At 46.2% G+C, this 19909-nt stretch overlaps 1 protein-coding gene across 4 annotated transcripts in view; it reads left to right on the top strand.

Annotated features, from left to right (window-relative positions):
- dock8 (dedicator of cytokinesis 8) overlaps positions 1 to 19909 on the top strand; it is a 44672-nt gene that overhangs the window by 620 nt on the left and 24143 nt on the right. For 3 of the 4 annotated variants that reach the window (XM_047048648.1, XM_047048646.1, XM_047048645.1), the window contains exons 2-10: positions 6052 to 6154; positions 9134 to 9309; positions 9653 to 9724; positions 10497 to 10605; positions 12647 to 12859; positions 13008 to 13093; positions 13614 to 13680; positions 18819 to 18968; positions 19219 to 19299. In XM_047048648.1, coding sequence (XP_046904604.1) covers positions 6052 to 6154; positions 9134 to 9309; positions 9653 to 9724; positions 10497 to 10605; positions 12647 to 12859; positions 13008 to 13093; positions 13614 to 13680; positions 18819 to 18968; positions 19219 to 19299 — 1057 coding nt within the window. Of the gene's footprint in view, positions 1 to 6051; positions 6155 to 7611; positions 7953 to 9133; positions 9310 to 9652; positions 9725 to 10496; positions 10606 to 12646; positions 12860 to 13007; positions 13094 to 13613; positions 13681 to 18818; positions 18969 to 19218; positions 19300 to 19909 lie in introns of those variants that run through there. The other variant, XM_047048647.1, reaches the window with a different exon arrangement.

Genomic DNA, 19909 nt, shown 5'->3' on the forward strand with positions numbered 1-19909 from the left:
GATCATTTCCTCTCGCGTGTGTGTGTGTGTTTTAAAAGAGAGAGACATATAAAAGGGTGTGTGTGTGTCCAACTGCTTCTTTGAGATGCTGTAGCTGGGGGGATGTAGTCATTGTTCTTACCATGACTTCTGACTGACCATGCAGGTGGGGAGGAAGCAGCCATGTGATGCAACGCTATTGTGTGTCATGCCTGTATTAACTAATACAACAAATATAAATACTAGCGGCTCCGACATACCCTTGTAGTACAAGCTTACTCAACAGAAGAGACAGACGTAAATTGAAGAATGTAGGCTGTGAAAACATCACTTCTTATCTTCACAAAGTGTGAGTAATGTCATAAAAAAAATAATAATAAAGCATTTCCTGTCCCCAAAGAAATTACACGGGAGGCACGAGCATTTCTATAACCTACTGCCATTTGTACAGATATGATATTTGGCCTGCATCAAGTTGTTGTTGGTGATGGTTTTAGAAAGGTGGATGGAATCAGAAAGGCTTGCAGCTCCAGTGGCTTTGTTGAAGTCAGCTGCTGAGTTCTAAGGCACTTCAATCACAACTTTTGATTGTGAAGCAATTAAAGTGATGCACCAGCAGCCATTGATCTGTCCGTCTGCCTGCCTGCCTGCATTGTCAGTGTCAGTGTCAGTGTCTGCCTGCCTGCATCTCAATGTTACTTGGGGTTGATGATTCAACTTGGAACACAATATTATCAATAGAAGGGCGGACTTTTGTTTTGCCTTGTTTAATCTGTAACAAAAATTAAACTGTAATCCGTAATTTCAGTTGAAACTATTACTTGTTTTTTCACCAGAATGTATGCATCCTCCAGATGTTCAAACAAAGGTGTAAGTTCTTCTGCATGTATTTTCTTGAGTGTTGAGGTATCCTGCTAATTTGATACCACATCCAATGTTTCACTTCTTCCTTGTTCTTCCTGACTAGGCTAAAACAGGAAATACTTATTGCCTAACCCATAACAAGAAAGAGAACCTGAAAGAGAAGTGCTGATAATATCTGAAAAAACGTGTGCAGATTTGTTTCTGTTTGAGAGAAGAGTGTGTCTCGTGGACAGATGTCAGGGTGCTTTGGGATGGAACATGTGAACATGATACCTCCTAGTGTGGATTAGTGGCAGGTGGCAGCCTGGCAAAACAGCTGTGGTCAGGGGCCCTGGAGGTAATGATTTCCTACATGGTAAAAGCAAAGTCTCTAATGAGACAAAATAACTATTTACTGCAGTCCCGGATCAAATAATCAGCTGTCATTGCTGGAGGTTCTGAGGAACTTTCCAGAAGTTTGGAGAAGATTTCTTAACAAAACTGTAATGCAGCGACTTTAGTAGAATCTTTGGGACTATATTTTGTGAGTCTTTGACATTTGATCTGTTGGGCGTCCCAGAAAAGGGTTTTTGCCAGGCTAATGACGGTGTTTGTGTGTGTCTCTCCCTACGCCCTCTGGACAGGAAGCTCACCAATGATGGCACTGATAGCACCAAGAGTCATGTAATCTCCAGCAGTATGAGGCAAACAGTTCTGCGACTGTCTCTCTCCCCTCTTTGTCAGGTCTCCTCTTCCCCTTCATCGGACAGGGTGTTGGACAAGCCAGAGTGATCACATGTATGAGTAGCCAACCAGGCCCACCACGTTCACTTTTCATGTTCCCTGAGATCAGGAAGGTGAAAGAAATAAGAAGAATGAGGCAATTGGAGGATCCCACCCTTTGAGAAACCAACGGCATGACGATCACATTTGTTATGAGATTCCGTCTCTTTGGGTAGAGGGACATTTTTTGCATTGAATAATCCTGACAGGCCGCGGAAGCATAGCTGAGAGCAACACGAAAAACAAGGAGGAATGCTGGTGCATGATCCAGAAATGCTGACAGTCACTCTTCCTCACACAGAGGCAAGTACAGGCCTGACTCCCTCTGCACTGGAATGAGACACCGACCCTGTCAATATTATGGAGTTGGATCTCCGTAGCCCGAAGCAGATTCCATTTGAACTTCTAGATTGGATTGTTCTCCTTGTATTCATCTTATTAAGACTTTATTTCCTTATCTCCCCTGGGAAGATATTTGGACCATTGTTTGATTTTGGACACAAATAACCTGGCTCTGGAGACCAGCTGTGTTTGGTGGTAGTTGCCATAGCCACAAGAAGCCATCAATGTCCACTCTGCTCTGTCCTAACCTGCCGTCACACCCAACCCTGATCAGGTGTTGTGGTCTTAGTGACAAGTTGAGGTCAAAACTTGGTCAGGATGCATATTTCTGATGCTTCCGGGTGTTTTGGTTGTGATGATTCGGCCTTGTCAGCAAATTTAAGGAACTCTGGGGGAAACACCCGCAATCACATGATCTCCATATGAGAGGGATTTCAATTATTGCCGCCTTTCCTTCCCTAAGGGGACTGACCTTTCACTTGAATTGTTTCTAAAGGAAGTTTATGACGTGTTGCTCATTATAGCCACATTGCTGATGTGTAGGTTTTGGTTGAATTCATATGACACATTATGTAGAAACTTGGGTATCTGCACCCTAGCACATACAACAAACCTGGCTGTGTTTGAAAACAAAGGACGATGATTCTGTTTCACAGCATTCTATAATCAAATGATCTTGACCTCCAGCTACCAGTGTTAAATATGTCCAAATATATGTCCCTTTTTAAGCATGTAGTTCCTTCTCATTTCAAAGTTTCTCATTTAAACGGCTTCAATCTCGTTCACCGTCGATTCAGTTGAGAGGAAACAGTCTTTCTATCTAAGCTGCGGCCATTAAATAAATAGTGAAGATATGAAACTTCAAGCTTTCCCTTTCATGTCTCGCTCCCATAGACAATAGCAGCACAAGGGAACCACAAACATCTGGTCCATGAACTAAAATGACAGACTGTTCAGCTTCCAGGCCTGGCAGGCTCTCTGTCCAAGCCTGATGCCTGCTTGGCACTGCTGCTGTAGCAAGGCTAGAAGACTGTTTTACTTGTGTAGTCTTTTTATAGGAGTGTGTGTGTGTGTGTGCGTGCACGTGTGCGCCCTATTGAAGAATGTTTTCTATTAGTGTAGGTCTGTCTCGGAATATCGTCTGCGTCCTTGCTTCGTAATTATGTCACCATAGCAAGGAAAGATGTGGAGAGGGCATGTGTTGACAGAAAGTGGTTAAGTGGTTTGGAGTTTACTGAACACAGGGCTTTTGAAGTATTTTTTTGTTTGTGGCGGCATGTGAATATGAGAAGTTTTATTGACAGCTTAGTTGACGCTACTTTGAACATGGCACACTGAGGGGGACTCACTTTATCCTTTGATAGTTAACGGTGAAATGTTTTCAGTGGCAGAAAAAATATGTGTGCATGGTAAATCAATCTGGAAAGTATAGGTTAACATTTAACATTTTCTTTTTTTTCTGAAAGATTTCTGTATCTAGCTTGCGTGGTTCACATGGTATGTTGTGTGTAGTTTATATGAACTACATTCCTCTATCACTCTGGGTGTGGAACATTCCCCATTTTCAGGCTGACTTTTGGACTCTTCAGTATTATGTAACCCACCTGCTGAACTCAACTCATGTTAATAGTCTGGCCAAGATTTTTTTAGGTTGCCTATCAAAAGTTCCTGTTGGCACACATTGTGTGCGTAAGCGTGTTCAAATGTATATGTGTACTCACTGTGTGTGTGTGTGTATATATATATATACATACATATATATATATATATATATATATATATATATATATATATATATATATATATATATATATATATATATATATACATATATATATATATATATATGTATATATATATATATATATATATATATATATATATATATATATATATATATATATATATATATATATATATATATATATATATATATATATATATATATATATATATATATATATATATATATATATATATATATAAATAGGACTGAGCAAAAGTACAATTTAAAAACATGTAAAGCAAAAATGCTTCAAGAAGACTAAGCAACATTCTTTTAAGCATTTCACTTTTATACTGCTGTACAAATATTTATTTTATTTTTAAAACAATGTTCATGTCAAACATCTTGAGTGCATGAGAGATTGAGTACAACTCCCTCACGAGTTGGACTTTCCTCTGTGTGCGTTCGCATGCCACCCTAACTCCCCTGCTTGAAGGTTGTGTATGCTCTCCTCCTCTGGTAGACTGTGTGTGTGTGTGTGAGAGAGTGAGAGGATGTTTTCCCTTCATGTAAAGTCAGTGGTAAACAACTCCATGATAGCAGTGGCGTAGGCCAAAATTGTATTTTGGGCGGGCCAATGCAAAAGTGAGTGGGCCCATAGTTTTTCCTAGAAAACAAATCACTTAAATAATAATTAATATTAACAATGTTAATACATTGGCTATAAAGCAGCTAGCAAAGTTAGCTGACTAAAGGCCGCCCAGAGTCTTCCTGTCAGTTTCCCTAGCAACCATAGCAACCAATTACGTTCTGGAGGCTTCCTACAACTTGCTTCAACAGTTCCATTTTATTCGGAAAACAAATTTAACACACACACACACCAGTCAACAATAAATCAGGTTTATATGAACATATTTTATTAAATACATTTCAATAATAAAAATAAACTACAAATGTATTTTGATCAAACTGGCCTGGGCGGGCCAGTGAGTAATGTGGGCGGGCCTGTGCCGCCCTGGCCCATTACTGGCTACCCGCCTGCATGATGGACCACACCGATCAGGGTAGCGCTACGGTTGACAGGTCAAGGGCTATGCCACCTAACAATGACCAATGACCATGGAGGGTTAATGAACATGGAAATGGGGGCGGGGAGGGGGGGCGGGGGTGGAAGTACTCTGACCCATTTGCGAAAACCCTGTGAACCCCACCCCCATCCCAACTCGACACAAATACAGCCCTGTTGCACCACCTTGCTCCAGGCAGTCACACACACACACACACACACAAGCTCCCTTCCTGTCGCATGTGTAACAGACGTGGCCCCGCCCCCGTCGGACGTACACTCGGCTGACGTTCGCCCGCACCTGGGATCGAACCTGCCACCTCCGACATCCCAAGCGAGCAGAGAGCTAGCAATTTGCTGTCGCGGGTGGCCTGTTGCATACCTGAGGAGTGAGTTTAACTGATCTATACCGGCTACAATACACACACACACACACTTTTGTGGGAGGGCAGACAGACAGTAGAGCTTTTTTTCCCCAGTGGGACTTTTCATCTCTCCTGTATAGCCAAACCGCTACCAATAAAGATGCTATTGTCTTTTCTCCTTCGGTGAAGGAGTAGGGGTCCAATGGCATGGTAGATTAATTAGAGGCAACTACTGTGACATTTAGAGACATGTGATGTGAAACTAATTGGGATACTAGCCGTCTTTTTGTGTGTTGGTTTGCAGTTTTATGTCTGACACCAACGCACACACACACACACACATGCACACACACACCCTCCCCGTGCACTATTATAACACTCTATTATACTGTCTTGATGATTTTACGCTTGGCCTGTCTGTTAAAAGAGGGCAGCACATTTCTGCCAGCCGCTGTCTTCTGGTCTGTTCTGTAGTTAGTGAGGATCACAATGGGCTGAATGGGGAATGCCAAACGAGTACCAACTCACCCAGAGCCATCCCACACAATGGTGTCATTGATGATATCGCCGTTGTGATGATGACCAGGAGTCAGTAATGTGGAACATATCTGTGAGGTTGAACTGTATGGACTGGTGCGAAACAGACATATTTCTGGCTGCTTAGAATGACATCATTAGAATGCAGTCTACAGTCGTATGCAGTCTGTCGAATCGTTATTATCACGGCGCATTGTGGCGTTTGTGCAAGCTTGAGAGAACACGATGTGGCTGGCTCTTCATTGCTCTTTCTCGGTCTGTTTTGTATCTTTTTCTTCCTCTCTTTTTTTCATCTTGAGGGTCGTTCTCCCTCTCTCTCCCTCCCTCCCTCCCTGTTCCCCTCTCTCCCTCTCCTGGCCCCGGGGCTGTGGTGTGACCCGTGTGACCTTTCTCCCTCTCTCCTCCTCCAGACACTCGTCTGCTGAGATCCGTAAACACTTCAGCATCGGTCATGGCTCCTCGCAGCACAGTCGTCAGAGCTCCAGCGCGTCCGCGTCCATGTGCTTCACCGTGGTGAGTCTCACACACACACACACACACACACACACATACAATACATTAATACATAAAACATACACCCAATACCACCCCCCCACACACACACACACACACAAACACACACACACAAACCACAACAGCACACACTACAGGACTGTTATCTACTAGTGTAGCCTCTGAATCCATGTATTTTTCTTTGGTGAGCATCTCCCTGCCTGACAGTCAAGCACATATACATACATACACATGCACACACACACAGTCACACACAGTCACACACACACCTACCTGCATCTCTACTATCAACCCATGAGACTCATGTCCTTTCATTAGGGGCTTATGCCAGGTATGACACTGGGAGTGAGAGAATCACCAGGTGTTGTTTGCCTAATGCCCGAAGCCCTGTGGTGTTAGTGTTCATGTTGCTACCCAGACAGTCGTGGTTTGTCCATCCATCCATCTGTCTTCCCCTTTTTTGTTCTTGTTTTTCTCCTCTAATCTTTCTCTGACAGTCACAGTCAGACTGTAGGATGTGCTTCAATATTTTGAAGGGATTAGGTCCCATCGCGCTCTCTCTCTTTCTCTCTCTCTCTCATTCTCTCTCTCTCTCTCTCTTTCTCTCTCTGTCTCTCTGTGTCCCTCTCTGTGTCTCTCTCTGTCTCTCTGTCTCTCTGTGTCTCTCTGTGTCTCTCTCTGTCTCTCTCTGTCTCTCTCTGTCTCTCTCTCTCTCTCTGTCTCTCTCTCTCTCTCTCATTCACTTTCTCTCAGTTGTGTCTTTCTTCTTCGATTCCCCATCTCATCTTTCCTCCCTTCACTCGTTTGTCCTAATACCTTGTTTGGACATTAGGCCTTAAGTCTTGGTTCCTATCCCTGTGACGGACTGTCTGAGAGACGGTAAGCTGCAGCCCTTCTCTCTCCCTGTCGCTCCCCCTCTCTCCGATCCCCGGGCCAGCCAGTCAGCTGACAGGGACCGGGGCGGGGAAAGGGGGTGGGGCCATCTCTGGGTTATTATGGGTAATCTCTAACCTGCTTGGGAAATGGGTCAGGGCCCAGGCTGCCGTCGGCGCCCGCTTACCTTCCAGCTTACACGGGCAAATCTTTCATATAGCTGGATTTGGGATGTGGGAGAGGGATTTTAATATCCTAATCTTCAGGGCGATTCTTTTTTTTTCTTCCCCATGTACATCATCATCATCTGGGGTCTCTCGTGCATCAGGTTGGGGGGGAATGTGCGGTCATGGTGACAGTTGTGACTCACTGTTGGTTGTTTCGATCTGTTTAGGATGAGTGTGTGTTGTCTTTATTCCATATGATAAAATGACCAAAGTCACGGGACACTGTCGGGTGGCACTGTGCGTGTGTGGCTGCCGTGTTTCTCTGTGGAAATCCTAGAACGATTGGCGATGTCACTTCCTCTCGTCAAGTGGCACATGGGGTCACGTGGTTCCCTTTGCCCCTCCCATATCCACCGCTAGCCACTTCCCCACGGCGCTTTACCTATATGGAGATCTCAAACCCTTTAGAGAGGAACTCATCCTGGTCGACTTTTCTGTTTGTCTACTTGGCTGTTAGGTCATGTTGAGGGACCAAGGGGCAAGAGGTGACATTAGATCTAAGGCTCAACCTCTGGAACAGGCTTGTGGTTAGTTGCACTATAGCGGAAACTATAACCACACTGAGACAGGCAGCAGGTCTGTGTTTCCGGACTGCGCCATTTTGGCAACTTCCTTCTTGAATATTGAGCGTATAGCGCGGTAATTCTACACAACATTTACACTCCATCTGCACCAGCGTTTTTGGGCTGCACCCTAAGGTAGGCCCCATTCAGGGCAGTAATTGTATCTGTAGCACTATTACCAATGTGTAGTTCTTTTCCGTTTGAAGCAAGTGAAGTTGAGATGTCGTTCTTGTTGTAGTCTGTGTTGTGTGTTTCTGACTAGGGAAGTGTGGGCTGGGCTGTGCTACACTATGCTAGGCTAGCAAGTTGCTGTGCTATCTAGTCTGGGTTAGCCTGTGTTGGCACCACTAAGAGCTCGGCTCCACAGAGCTGCATGGAGTGGACGGAGGCATGCATAGATTTGCATTTATTTGTTTCTGTTGGCCTCCCTGCTAAAGAAGGGAGAAAGAGGCCATTATTGTGTAAGATCTGCTGCCATGATTGGCCAAGCTTTGTCATGCTTCTAGAACGCAGGTCGCTTGGAAGAGATTTCCCCCACCGATTCAATTCTCATACCTCGAACTCCAATCCAAGGCAAGCTATGCAATCGGGTTGAGAATTTTTGCTTGGGAAGAAGTATCCAGACGCCATCTTTCTCAGTTGTTTGTAGTCGTTATGGCTATTGATGCCTATGCCATTCTATTTTTCCTCTCTCACATCCTTGTCTCTTGTTCTGCATTTCTGTCTGTGTTGCAATGTCCTCTTCAATGCCAGCAGAGAACCTCCAGCTGCGGTTTGAAAACCGGCTTGTCGATCAAAGAATAAGCCAAGTTCGTCATTCCATCTGACTGACTTACGTTTTGTTTAGCACACATCCTCAAGATGAGATGAGTAATTGATGGCATCTTCAAGGTGAACCTAAGCACAGGAGCCCATCCACTATGGTTGAACTAAGGATGTTGCTGACAGAGTGTTGTAATTGACAGGTGTAAAGTTGTTGTCGAGAGTGGACTCAAGATCCAACTTGTTCTTCCCTCTCTTTTGTGCTTTTGTTCCCTAACGTTTAGACGTGACTGAAGGCTATAGAATCCACGTGCTTTGGCGCCTCAAAGACTAATGGATGATTCATGGCTGTGTTTTTCATTCTCTCCCTCAAACACTGCATTGTAGCTTTTTTTTTTTTTTGGGGGGGGGGGGGGGGGGGGGGGGGGGGTATTGCTCAAGTCCAGGCATTCCTGTTCCTGGAGCCAAGGAACAGACACATTTGACATACCTGGAACAGTGCGTCTTAAAAATATAGCTCATCCCTCGTGGATTCACTCCCCTCCTCTCCTCAGCCCCAGTCGTATGACGCGTTGGAGCCCTTGGACCTGGAAGAGTTCCTGATGACCCAGCTGCGTAGCGGCGACGCCAGCCTCATGGCCAAGATGGGCGAGTTCCCCGACGACGACCTGGAGGTGGAGCTGGTGGAGAGGGAGTGCCGCACGGTCCGACACTCCGTCCCGGAGGAGGGGTGAGTTAGAGAGCCAGCGGGGTGTACGCGCAGGTGCACGTGTGCAGACAAACGCGTGGGCTCGACCCCCCCCCCCCCTAGTGTCCTTCCCTGGTTTTCGTTCTTGACCTCGGGCTTTTCGAGAGCGCTCTTTTGTAATTGGGAAAATATTCCGGCAATGTGCGTTATCGTCACCTGACTGTCACTCAGGCAGTCACCTTGGCCATGACGGTGCCGATTTGTGATAAGACCGGAATGTAGAACGCTTGGTTTCCGCGAAGGTCCGCGTCTGTAAAGGTTTGCAGGTGCCGTATGCGTGTTTGTGGGCCACCTCCTTCACTCGTGTTGTTCTGTGTCTGCGCAGGTCAGAGCTGGAGCCTCATGTTCGAGATTGTGTCCAGAGTTACACCCAGCCCTGGCTGGTGGTCAGCAGAAGGTAAGACTCCATTTCCCATAAGACACCACACAGCCCCTACACAACCTCAGAGCTCCCATACACCTCTATATCCGCTACAAGCCCATAAACATGACACAATTACACTATACACCCCGTACACTTGCACAACCCCATAGACCTCAACAGACCCACCCACATGCACACAACCCACCATAAAACCCAACGCACCCACATAACCCTAAATACCCAATGATACCCAATGAAGGTCAATATCCATCAAGAATGCGCCACAATACTGGGAATCTGCTCTCTTTCTAAGGTCCTTCTATACTCATTTATCAGACTCCCCTATACCCTATAGACACAAGCAGACCTCCAGAAACCCCACACCAACTTGGACCCCACAGGGCTGGAGACAGAAGCCTGGACCAGTTCCCTCACTGATCTCTTACCCCCTCAGGGTCTGTCTTCTGTTGAAGCTTGATAGACATAGAAGACATGCAAGCCTTGTGGAGGGAGTGAGGAAGAGATAAGATTAGACCAGACAGAGAGAAGTGGGGATGTTAGCCATACGCTCTCGGATCTAAAGGTGTCCTTCCTGTCCTCACAGGAAGTAGGGCGGTCTGAGAGAGGATGATAAAGCTCACTACATACAGGGTTCCCAACCAGGACCGCACACCCACACAAACACCCACAGCTAGACTCTGTTTGCTTTGGAAGGGTGGAAAACTCACTTCGCAATCTGGTTTGATTAGATTAACATACGAGAGATGTGTATCAGTAACCATATGATGTGTTTGTGTGTGTTCAGGTGCCAAGGCGATGGCTGGAATGCATATTCTGAGCGGGAAGGTCTACATAAAAGCCTACAAAAGCAGACGTTTGAGTCCGATGTCCAGCCGGAGAAACAAGACACCCCAGTAAGCGGCGGACACACAGCATCATCACAACTGCAACACGCACACACCACACAACTCCTGGACGACCGCAGTTTAGATTATATGAAGGCCCATATGCTGCAGCGTTTCCGGTCCACCGCACCAAAGTTGGACTTCTCTACAGCAATAATCAATGTACACCGTCTCTGTGTAACCAATCATGATCAAATAACGCCAGATAGAATATGTTACAGCAGGAAACCAAATGGACATCATGAGGGCTTTACCAGAGTGTCAAGATGATTCCTGCAAAGATTGTGTCCGGAAGTGGGTTTAAAGAGCTGTGCAAACGGAAAGGACCTTCTAAGCATCCGAGACCGTGCCTCTCCACATGCAAAAACAGAGCGAGGGAGAGACTGAAACGACGATTTAAAAAGAATCCCGATTTTAAAAAGGAGAGGGTTTTAGAGAGAGACATGCTGGCTGGCTGAGCGTGAGAGGCAGAGAAAGAAAGGGAGAGGGGGAAGGGGGTGGGGGTGGTAAACAAGCAGCAGTTTGTTTCATCGTGGACATGACCTCCTCCATCCAGGCAGCCCTTCCCCCTTATGTCTACCCAGCCTGGCTTGGAACACAATAAGGCGGCCTGAATATTCATGCAGCCCCCTACTGCTTCCACCAAGACCCAGAACCACATTCAGCAGACTTTGCTTGCCTTGATCTGTATTCCATACAGTATATTTGCTTCTGTTCCAATATATTCTGGCCTGTTCTATTCTTTGCTCTTGCTAATGCCAGACCCCTAGTCTCCTTCCCTGTCAAGTCCCCAACCATCAATCACCACCAGTCATCAGTCTGGGCTAGCAATCCTAGCCTAGTTCCCTCCAGCCCCAGTGTCCAACCTCAAGCCTCTTGCCAAGTCATTAGCCATAACCATCCTCCAGGCCTAGGCAGCCTCCAGCCCCAGTCGTGCCAAATTCGAATCGCCAAAACCAAAGGCCCCCGTTCCAGCCTGGGGCTCCACATGTACACCAGGCCAGAGAGGGAGAGACGGCGTGAGAGAGGGGGAATTGGGGACAGGGGAAAGAACAGGCCCATTGTCCAGAATTGAATCATCCCTTCACATTGGCGTAGGACCAGGTTTGGGATGAGTAGCACTAGGAGGTCTCGCTAAGGTATACATCGCTGGAGGAGGACTGTGGTTGTTCCTTTACGGGGCTGTGGAGGCTGGGGGGGTGTGATGGGGTTGGATGACAGAGGAAGGGTGTAAATGAGGACATGAAGACTGAGACTACCTCTGTGTGGTAGTAACACTCCCATTAGCAAAGATCTCTGTGTGTTTGCAGGTTACGGTCGTTCTGGAGGGTTATGGGGTTCTTTCTGGAATGTACTAAATCATGGTTTGCATTGCCTCTTGTCTTAGTTGTCTGGATATTCACTCACTTTTGATTACCCATTTTCCTAACCTTGAGATAATCTAACCCTAATAACTTGGTATGACAAGACATAAGTCTTTAAATGGAAAGAATGTTAGTAATCAAAAATGTTCTAGCATTCCTAACTCCCCTACACGTCTTACCTAACATTCTCATATTTCAACCCGCCTCACCCACGCTCTCCCACCTAATTAGGGGTCGACCGATATGCATTTTTCAGGACCGATGCCGATACTGATTATTACAGATCAAGTAGACCGATAACCGATATTTTGAACCGATATATGTCAAGTGTAAAAATGAAAATGTATATCAAAATTAAGAATTAAAAGGCCTCTGACAAAGACCCATTCAATTACTTTAACCATATCTTTAATTTTTAAAAATAATAACATTAATATTAATAATAACAACAACAACATAAAAAGTGCAGGGAGCATCCAGTAGCAGTCTTTTAAAATTTTGTAAAACTTAAAGAAGTAAAGAAACAAATAATGGAAAATAAATGTTATAAAATTACAACAACAAAACATTCTTATCTTCAAATCGGTTTTGAAAATGACCGATACCGATCGGTCGGCCACGCCGACCCCTACTCCTAATCTCAAATTCTATCTTTAACCTGACCCTGACTCTGCCCCCCCCCCCAGGTGAAGTCCCCCTCCCTCGCCGTGCTGAGTGATGACCCCAGCCACACCCTGACCTCCTCTGACTTTGACCTACGGAAGGGTTTGACCCCTGACCCCAGGGTGGAGGGGCTCCTGTGCTTCAGTAACCCCGACGACCTGGACAGGTACAATCAGGAGGCCCGTCGGGGGCTCAGACACCCCGAGCTCTTTGCACTTTACCCCCCGTCCGATGAGGTGAGACACACACACACACATAGATGTTTGCATACACCCACGACAGCATGCTGTAGGACCATCCACCCACACAGACACACAGAAATGTTTTCTGTCGTCAAAATTCATCATAATGTTCTGATGAGAGCCTACACCTCTGGTTTTTCAGGAAGATGCCGTGGAGATCCGCCCTATTCCCGACTGTCCCAAGGAGCACATGGGAGACAGGATTCTCATTCGCTGCCTTGCTATCAAGTAAGATGACCCTCAGGAAGATTACCAACACCTAGCTAGACACATCCCTCTGCTGCACACAGTACATGCAATGACTAGAAATTATATTGATGTTCAGAAAGTTAGCGTGACGGAGATTAACACAGAGAAAGAGCCCAAAGCTTTCATTGAGGCCTAAAAATAGTTGTGTGTTGCAACATCAGCACTGTTACTCATGTTCCAAGTTCTATTGGAGGCCTGAGGCCAATAGTGGCATGTGGGAGGGTAGTGGTGGACTGCAGTTTGTCAGGGCTGGTTGTTTTTCATCCAGACCATCACTTTCTGTGGGCTAGGCTCTCGTTCTCTGCATATCTGAAGCTGCCAGAGGTTTCTGCCTGTCTCTGTTTTTTCATTTAGGCAGCAGTGGTTTGTGACACATCACTCTGCACTCTACCCAAATCAATATTATTATGAGTGCTTGCCGCAGAATCTGTTTGAATATTTTCTATAATCTTTTGAGGGGTTGTTTTATTTGTATATGTGTTTTTTCTTTCACGTGCAGGTTTGAGATCGACATTGAGCCCGTCTTTGCTACCTTGGCCCTGTATGACCTGAAAGAGAAAAAGAAAGTAAGTAGTAGCCTGGCTCATAGACAACATACAGATACACGTAAAGATGAGAAGGTTTTTCTTTTTTTAGAAATGTCGTATATTCCCTTTATGTACACTTAAACCTGTTTAGTTTGCATAGTTGAGGCCCATTATGCACTTGAGTAGTCCCTTATGGCAGCCACCGTCAGTGTTGGATTTTGATCAATGGGATCCTGAAGATCAGAAGATGAAGGGATGTGATGGGGGATTAAGGTGTGTGTGGATTAAAGTGGAGGAGGTGGATGAATCGGATGTGGCTACTGATTCTCTGCGTTCGATGGTTACCATCCAAGTGCTAGCTGATTCAATTGTTTAAACTCGATCCTCAGTATAAATACAGCCCCCCCCCCCCCCCGCGCCAAAGAATGACTAACTTTTCTGGTGGCGTAGCGGGCAAAAGCGGTGTTTATGAAAGGTGTCCGTTGCACAAGCAGACCAGGCTGGTATTTAGGAAGGCTCCTCCTCCACCTCTGCCCCCAGAGACCACCTCTTCACTGGTCCCACCACGGTGCTTTAACACCTCAAGTTCAAGTCTTTTATTGTCTGGTACACAGAACAACACAAGGTCAGACTGGGCACTGACATTCTTAAGACAAGACTAGCGTGCAGTAAATCAATGTACATATCAGTGTCCATTCAGAAGCCTGATGGCCCTTGGGTAGAAACTGTAGAAACTGAAGGATGGGTGGGAACAGTCTCTTAGAATCCTGCCGGCTTTCCTTAGGCAACGTGTGTGGTAGGTGTCTTGTAGGGCTGGGAGCTTCCTGCTGATGATGAACTCAGCAGAACGGACCACACTTCTTAGGGCCTTGCGGTCCCTGTCTGTGCATCTCCCATACCACACTGTAATGCAACCAGTCAGAATGCTCTCTATAGTGCATCTGTAAAAGTTAGTGAGGATGACTGAGTCCATGCCAAACTTCTTCAGTCTCCTCAGGAAGAAGAGGCGCTTACGGGCCGCTTTGACCACCTTGTTGTGTGAACAGACCAGGTGAGGTCGTTGCTGATGTTCACTTGAAGCAGCTGACCTTCTCCACTTCAGATCCATTGATGAGTAGGGGTGCATGCTCCTCCTCCTGCCGCCTCCTATAGTTCACAATCATCTCCTTGGTCTTGCTGATGTTAAGAGAGAGGTTATTGTCCTGACACCATGATGTCAGGGTGTCAACCTCCTCTCTGTAGGCTGACTCGTCACTGTCAGAGATGAGGCCCACGACGGTTGTGTCGTCAGCAAACTTAACAAGGAGGTTGGAGCTGTGCGTTGCCGCACAGTCGTGAGTGAACAAGGAGAACAGGAGAGGGCTGAGCACACAGTCCTGGGGGGTGTCTGTGTTGGTGATTAGTACGGATGAGGTGCGGTCACCGATTCTCACCACCTGTGGCCTCCCCGTCAGGAAGTGGATGATCCACTTGCAGAGGGAGGTGCTCAGTCCCAGAGACCAGTCTGGAGGGGATGATGGTGTTGAACGCTGAGCTGTAGTCAATGAACAGCATCCTCACATATGTATTCCCCTTGTCCAGGTGGGAGAGAGCGGTGTGCATAGTCAGAGCGATGGCATCGTCTGTAGACCTGTTGGACCGGTATGCAAACTGCATAGGGTCCAGGGTGGGGGGCAGCGAGGAGCAGATGAATGATTTGACTAGCCGCTCGAAGCACTTCATGATGATAGAGGTCAGTGCTATCGGGCGATAGTCGTTCAAACATGTGACCTCGGTGTTCTTGGGCGCAGGGATAAGGTGGTCCTCTTGAAGCAGGTGGGGAGTACAGACAGGTTAAGGGAGAGGTTGAAGATGTCACTGAAGACCCCTACCAGCTGGTCAGCGCAGCCCGAGGGCCCTACCTGATATACCGTCTGGGCCAGGTGCCTTGCGAGGTTTGATCTTCTTAAAGCACAGCCTCACCTCGGCTTCAGTTAGTGTGGGCACACCACTGGCTTGGCCTTCAGGGGGGTCACTGTCCCTCTCAAAGCGAGTGTAGAAGGAATTCAGCTCGTCTACAGAGGACAGAGGACTGGGTCTCATTGTAGCCTCTCCCTTTGTAGTCAGTAATGGCTTTAAGTCCACTCCATATGCGCCTGGGGTCAGAGCCATGGTAGCTGGACTCCACCTTGGTCCTGTAAGCCCTTTTCGCTGCTTTGATGGCCTTCAGAAGGTTGTATCTGGCCTTCCTGTACTCATCAGGGTTCCCAGAGTTAAAGGCGACAGTGCGGGCTCTCAGCTTGGCCCGGACCGCGGCATCAACCCATGGCTTCTGATTTGGGAAAGACCGGACACCTCCAGGAAACCAGGCCGGAGGAGCCTCACTCCTGGCCGAGCCTCTGCAACTGGAGCCTGCTGCTCTGTCCCGTCTTCAGCCAGTCTCCGTTTCCCCCCCCTCAGAGGAGCCAGCTCCTGGGCTCTTTTTGCGCCAGCGTGGCTGTGTTTTCTTGGGGCCGGGGAGTGAGTTGCTCTGGCTAGCTTTGCCCAGTTCCTCTCCTCCGACACTTTCTTCTCTCCTCCCTCCTAAATAGTCTGGTCTAACTCCCCGCTTGCAGACCTCCTTCTCCCTCTCCAAATATATCAACCATAAGTGACGGGAAGAGTATTGGGCTCCACATTTGATATCACGGTACCCTCTGTTGTTGTAGGGGAGCTAATGGCACAGACACATTGGCCATCATGACATAAAGATCAGGATAGGGGTTGTGTTGATGTAACTTCCTGCAGGTTGTGGGCTGAGGTTGTGTTGATATGCTGTGAGACCACTTGGGGCTTTTAACGCAATGTGACACTCCTTGATTGCGGAAATCTAATGTAGACAGCTTCTATAATTCCATTCCACAGTTTGATTCACAGCCTAGTTCGTGTGGATGCGACTGAGACCGTAAACTTTTAATTCACTGTTTACCCTTTTCTTGTGTTAGACAGTTAGCATGTGTTTTGTTTAGGCAGTTTATATTTTTACAAGACAAAGTCCCTGTGTTGAGGGAAAATAAAGGTCAAATGTATATAATTTAAATTGTGACAGTGTCACAAGCAGTTCATAATTGGTTACACATTTCCAGGCTGCATCCGGGATGTTATCACATGCTGTGAGGTCTTAAATCTTCTTTGGTAAAGTGCCATGTCGTTTGGTTTTGGTGAAGCTTATGGCATAGTTTATATATATATAGTTGTTGCTCTTGGCAGTCACTACTGTAGAGACAGATCATTGGTCTCTAGAAGGCTTTAGGCTCACTCATCCAAGACCTCCTTCATGCCCTGTTCTCACCATGAAGTGTGTGTGTTGAATGAATTTCCACAGCTGGAGGTTTTTGAAATGGATGTTTGGCTAGATTTTGTGCTCAATGCTAATGCTGGTGTTCTTTCATACATGCCCCATATGGATTTTTGCCAACAGCCTTCTGGTTATCTGTCCTCTAGTCTGACCCCTGGTCTGATAGGAGGGTATGTTTCTGTTAGGTCCCAGTGGTGCCTCCACTAATATCTATGTCACAGGAAGTGGACAATGCAGTAGGTGACAATGAATGACTGGCTTGTCTCCTACAAAGAATTATGAATAACAGACCTGGTGTAGCTCTCTTTCTCTCTCTTCCTCTGATGATGCGCTTAATTACTCTCAAACAAGCCATGCTGTATGTCCTTGATAGCAACTCCCTGTTCCAAAGAAGGACTTCTCAGCTTGTAAAAATCAATTTGATTTGAAACGACTCGGTGTTAGTCGCTCTCCTTCCCCGGGTGTGTCTTTTGTTGTTTCTCCTTTGTGATTTTTGTCTCTTAATAACATTCTCATACAGAACGTAGCGCTCTTTCTCATCCTGTCAAATACATTGCATGTAGACACTAGTATAATTTGTGTTGATGCAGTTTTTTTCGTTCGGTTTGTGTACAGTTGGTTTAGCATCTGTACAATATTCAGCAGATGTTCATATAATTCCATGAAAATATTCCTCTAATCCAGTTCTGACAGCAAGAGCTTTTGAAAAACCATGGCGCGCGCACACACACACACACACACACAAATACACACACAGAGGATTTTACCCACACAGGCTAATACGGGAGTTCAAATCCCCCTGGTCGCAAACCTCGTGACTTCAAATCATATCTGCTCAATATCTCATCAAACCAACATTTGAGACAGTATAGAATATTAAGAACATCACCGTTAACTGAAACATTATAAGTAATTGTCCAAGAATATCAGCCCTCGACATTCCTGACCTCTCTAAGGGGACAGCTCAGAGGGTGTTTGAGTTTGAACGAATGCCATGGCATTTTAATGATGTTTTATCGATGTTCCTGTTGAAGTGGTTTGCCTCCCACATATCAGTTAATCCAGCCCAGAGACTTCCTGTTTTCCACTTACAAAGAAAACACAAAAAAGGGTTCATTATCTCTGCCTGAAACCATGTGACGTCTCCGCAACAGCACAGATCAAGCATAGTGCTGATGCTAACCACCATGGCCCATCTTGGAGAAGAACTTTAAGGACAAACCCCTTTATTTTGTCTACAGAGATATCGCGGGTCTGATAGGACTGGATCGGTGACAGATGTGTAGAGAGGTTTTCACACATCCAGTCATGTTGGATTATGGACGCCCTTAAGGAAGGGCGGCAGGAAGGAAGGATACATTTGTTTGGGTGAACTATTAAAGGGTCTCTCTGCCATAGGGCAGGCCTGCTGGGAAGCGTTAGCGAGCATGTCAGAGAGAGGGTTGACGGGAGCAGAGAAATCGAGAGGAGGCGCTAATCGTTCGCTAATGGAGGGTGTCGCATGACACAAACCCAATGGCATATGGTCAGAGCCTCAGAGGATTGGACTGCAAGACGAGAGAGGTTTCAAAAAAACAAGTCACAGGATCGATGGCCTAAAACTAAGCTGTGATTTAGGCCTATAAAAAGTTTCTATGAAACTGTGTAAAGATGTTGAAACATTTAGTCAGAAGGGGTATTGTTGATTACTATAAATACTGGAATAGATTAAATTCTGTATATTTGAAATCATATATCCATGAATTCCCAATGCCCATTCTTCAGCTTTTTGGAAGAAATGGATACATGTACATTGGGAACATATCAAATATGCTGCATTATATCAATACAGTGCAATACCCTTTATGTTTGTCCTGCTTAGATATCGGAGAACTTCTACTGCGACCTTAACTCGGACCAGTTCAAAGGTTTCCTGAAACCCCACACGCCACACGTGGACCCATCCAGCCAAGCCAGAGCTGCTATCTTCTCTATCACCTACCCCTCCCCAGATATCTACCTAGTCATCAAGGTGAGATGCACCTGCTATCACAGCTTGTATTACATTGTGATCAAATACACTAAATACCAAATACCAAAAAATACTTGTATCGATCCCTATCCAAGGAAGTAAATTTGGTGGGTGTTCTGTGTATTGTATCTACCTACCCTATCCTACACACCTGTTGTGTTTAACGTAAAGAACGTATGTGTGTTTGTGGTAGTTCTGACGGGTCATGTCTAATGGATGGTGTGTGTGTCTGTGTGTGTGTGTGTTCCAGATAGAGAAGGTCCTGCAACAGGGGGAGATCAGTGAGTGTGCTGAACCCTACATGGTCATGAAGGAGAGTGACACAGCAAAGGTAGCATGTTCCACTGTGTCACAAACACACACCCACTCACAGACACATTGCGCAAAAAAATGGTATCTCTCACAATCTGTTTAGTCGTCTCTCGATATATCGATGGAACACATCCGCATCAACGTAACTATGTACACTGGGATTTAGAGGCTGGGCTGTCCTGGGTTTGTTGGTTTGGTGTTACGTGCACATTTAGTGGCAGGGTGTTGCACCAGCTAATGAGTCATGTTCGCTTCTCAGGAGTTTAGGGTTTCTTTAGTTTCTTTAATTGACACTTTAAACACTTTAGTGGGGGGCGGCGGCTCTGCACATTATGGTGACTGAAAGGGGAAGTGGGACTCCGCCCCGTGTCCGGATTGGGCCTGGGTAAAACAGGGGGAGGGGTTTAGCCCATTTGAATGCTAAGATGGGCGGGAAGAAGTTGTTGGCGTCAGTCTGCTTTGCTGGTGGACGTAGCTATCGGTGCCGGCCGGTTGTCTCCGTTTCTGTTTTCCCTCTGCTGGACCTTTCCCCTTTCTCTGGGGTGATGACGTGGTTCATGATAATATTATAAACCTGATCGATCCTAGCGACCACGACCGAGCTGTTACACCAATAGGTTAGGTGACAA

The sequence above is a fragment of the Hypomesus transpacificus genome, chromosome 24 (genome assembly GCF_021917145.1).
Source record: "Hypomesus transpacificus isolate Combined female chromosome 24, fHypTra1, whole genome shotgun sequence".
NCBI classification, from domain to species: Eukaryota; Metazoa; Chordata; class Actinopteri; order Osmeriformes; family Osmeridae; genus Hypomesus; species Hypomesus transpacificus.